The sequence below is a fragment of the Pinus tabuliformis genome, chromosome 9, assembly GCF_031772625.1.
Source record: "Pinus tabuliformis cultivar Carrire ecotype Pingquan chromosome 9, CPIR1, whole genome shotgun sequence".
NCBI lineage: Eukaryota > Viridiplantae > Streptophyta > Pinopsida > Pinales > Pinaceae > Pinus > Pinus tabuliformis.
In genome coordinates this window covers 708,623,450-708,626,774 of record NC_142307.1, presented here as the reverse complement: position 1 = coordinate 708,626,774, position 3,325 = coordinate 708,623,450, and the positions used below count along the sequence as shown (strand labels likewise).

Sequence of the window (3,325 nt, the reverse complement as noted above, 5' to 3'; positions counted from 1 at the left end):
CTCTGAAATTCAATCAGCTGGCTGCTCTCCAATCATCAGATCTCCAAATTCAGGGAACCAACCGTCCAGTGAGTGATGTACACTCCCAATTGGTACAAAAATTGATATGCAGGGCTTTGAGTGCGGCATTGCACTAGGAGAAGCACCTGCAGGTTGAGGATCGGTTTAATCATAAGAGGAATGTGCGAAAGCGTTTGAAATCGCAATAATTAAGGATTCTTTAATAATATGCAGGACTTTGGTAGTTCAAAAATGAAAACACCAGCAGTGCGGTATTGCACTTAATGAAGAAACCTGCTGGTTGAAGATGGGTATAATTATAAGAGAAATGTGCCAGATTCTGAGAAGAGCGTGGCTCCAATCATTAGGAAGAGGGGGCCAGAAGCAAAAACAAGCATGGATCCATGTGGACCAATTATGCAGAGAGGCACTAAGCATTGAGGTGGACTCCAACACCTATGTTGGCCTCTTGCAAGAGTGTATCAGTCGCAAATCCATGGCTCAAGGCACTCAAGTCCATGCTCACCTAATTAGAACTGGGATCGAACATAACGTTATTGTTTGGAATAATCTGGTGACCATGTATGCCAAATTCGGCAGTCTTCATAATGCGCGCCTGGTCTTTGATGAAATGCCAACTCGCAATGTGTTCTCATGGAGCGCAATGATGGGAGCCTATTCCAGAGAGGGATACTGTAAGGAGGTAATTACTCTTTTTAGCCAAATGTTGAGAGAAGGCGTCAAGCCGGACAATTTCATTTTCCCGTGTGTTCTTAGGGCTTGTGCAGGTCTAGCAGCTGTGCATCAGGGGAAGCAGATTCACTGTTACACAATCACGAGAGCTATTGGGTGGGACGCCATTATAGAAAATGCCCTCGTTGATATGTATTCGAAATGTGGGAATATTGAGGATGCACGCCAAGTGTTTGACGATATGTCTACACGAGATGTCTTCGCTTGGTCTTCCCTGATTTCGGGCTATGCACATCTGAGTTTTGGCGAGGAGGCCCTGAAGCTCTTTGAATGTATGGTTTCGCAAGGAATGAAACCCAATTCGGTTACCATCGTCGGTGTTCTGCCGGCATGTTGCAGCTCGGTATCGAGCTTGCTCAAAGGCAAAATAATCCATGGGTATGTTTTGAAGAGTGGATTTGAGTCTGATGCCTTTGTAGGGAGTGCCCTTGTGGACATGTATGGAAAATGCGAGAGTATAGACTATGCACGCCAAGTATTTGATGAAATGCTTCATAGAGACCTTGTGTCCTGGAATGCTATGATTGCAGGCTATGGCCAGAATGGGGATGCTGACGAGTGCTTAAAACTATTGGGTTTATTGGAATTCGCAGGTATCAAACCTAATTCGATCACTATTGCAAGTATTCTTCCAGTGCTTGATGGCTTAGCAACTCTGCAACAGGGTAAGGATATCTATGATTTTATGGTGAGAAGTGGGTTTGAATCCGATACTTCTGTGGTAAATGCATTTCTCGATCTGTATATGAAATTGGGAAGTGTTGAGGATGCACGTCAGGTATTTGATAAGATTACTCGAAGAGATGCTGTTTCATGGAATCTGATGATCGCTGGTTATTCTCGGAATGGGCAATGTGTCCAAGCTTTGGAATTTTTTAAGCAAATGCAACTGGCAGGTGTAAAGCCAAGCGTGATGACATGGAACTCTATCATTACAGGATATTCCCAGAATGGCCATTATGAGGAAGCGTTCAAATCCTTCAGTGAAATGCAACTGGCGGGTATAAGGCCTAACTCAATCAGCTTGACAAGCCTTCTCTTGGCATGTACCAATAACGCAGCTCTGCAAGAGGGTAAACAGATACAAAATTACATTATAAAAAGTGGTTATGAATCAGATGACTTTGTGGTGAGTGCCCTTCTAAACATGTACACTAAATGTGGGAGCATAGATTCTGCACGACAAGTGTTTGACACAATGTCTCAGACGGATGTGGTCTCATGGAATGCAATGATCACAAGTTATGCCCAGAACGGGTTTATTGATGAGTCGATTGAACTCTTTCATAAAATGCAGCTGGAAGGAGTACAGTCAAATGTAATCTCATGGACTGCAATGATCTCGGGGTATGCTCAAGATGGACGAAGCAACGAGGCTTTGGAACTCTTTCGCCAAATGCAGCTGGAAGGTGTGACACCAAATTCAGTCACAATTTCTAGTGTTCTCCCTGCATGTACCCAATTAGCAGGTCTGCATCATGGCAAAGAGATTCATGGTTATATACTTAAAATTGAACCAGAGTTGGATGTTTTTGTCGGAAACAGCCTCATAGACATGTATGCCAAATGTGGCAGCATACAAAATGCATATTGCGTCTTCAACAAAATGTCTGTAAGAGATGTAGTTTCATGGAATGCGATGATTGGAGGGTATGCAATGCACGGGCATGGTGAAGGGGCATTATTGCTTTTCCACCAAATGCAACAGGCAGGTATGAGTCCTGATAATATAACATTTGTCGGTGTCCTCTCTGCATGCAGCCATGCAGGCCTGGTGGATGAAGGATGGCAACATTTTCACAGCATGAGTCAAGACTTTCACATTGAACCAAACAGTGAGCACTATGCTTGTATGGTTGACCTTCTTGGCCGCTCTGGGAACTTCAATGAGGTGCAGGATTTGATTAGCAAAATGCCAGTAGAACCTAGTGCCAGTCTGTGGGGTGCTTTGCTTGGTGCCTGCAATATCTATTGCAATGTGGAGCTGGGCAAATTGGCTGCCGAACATCTCTTCAAGTTAGAGCCTGGAAATGCTGGAAACTACGTGCTGTTGTCTAACATATTTGCCGCAACTGGCAGGTGGGATGAGGTGACACGTATAAGGCAAATGATGAGAGACATAGAGCTGAAAAAGTCCCCGGGATGCAGCTGGATTGATCTCAGAAACGGAGCCCATGCAGCTGTTGGAGAAGACATCACACTCTCAAAGGGGGGAAATCTATGCCCTGTTGCAGAATTTGCCTGAATCGATGGAGAAGGCGGTGTATCCACGTGGCACAAAATTTTATTGAACGTACCTGACAATGAGAATGTATATACATGTCCTTCAGCCACAGCTTTTGGACATGTCAACACATGTCCTGGGATTTGGAGTTGGATCATCAAGGACCTCTTTGTATGAAGTACTACCATGATGCATCCAGATTCCAAGTTCATCTTTAAGATTGCTAGCCTACAGACTATAGTCAGTGACAGCTGATTTCATCACGTTGTTACAGGAAACTGAATACATTTTTTTTTCTTTTTTTGGTGGAAAAATACTGCTTTTATTAATCAAAAAATATGTGCAGAA

The 3,325-nt window shown here is 43.7% G+C and overlaps 1 protein-coding gene across 1 annotated transcript; it reads left to right on the top strand.

The window, feature by feature from the left end:
* The first annotated feature begins 496 nt into the window (after positions 1-496).
* On the top strand, positions 497-2,998 carry LOC149150662 (pentatricopeptide repeat-containing protein At1g18485-like). The gene has a single exon (XM_089442892.1). The coding sequence runs from the start codon at positions 497-499 to the stop codon at positions 2,996-2,998; it is 2,502 nt and encodes an 833-aa protein (XP_089299018.1).
* Positions 2,999-3,325: the final 327 nt, after the last annotated feature.

Excerpts from the sequence above, each read along its gene's own strand:
- LOC149150662 (XM_089442892.1), top strand. The coding sequence starts at position 497 with ATGGCTCAAGGCACTCAAGTCCATGCTCACCTAATTAGAACTGGGATC.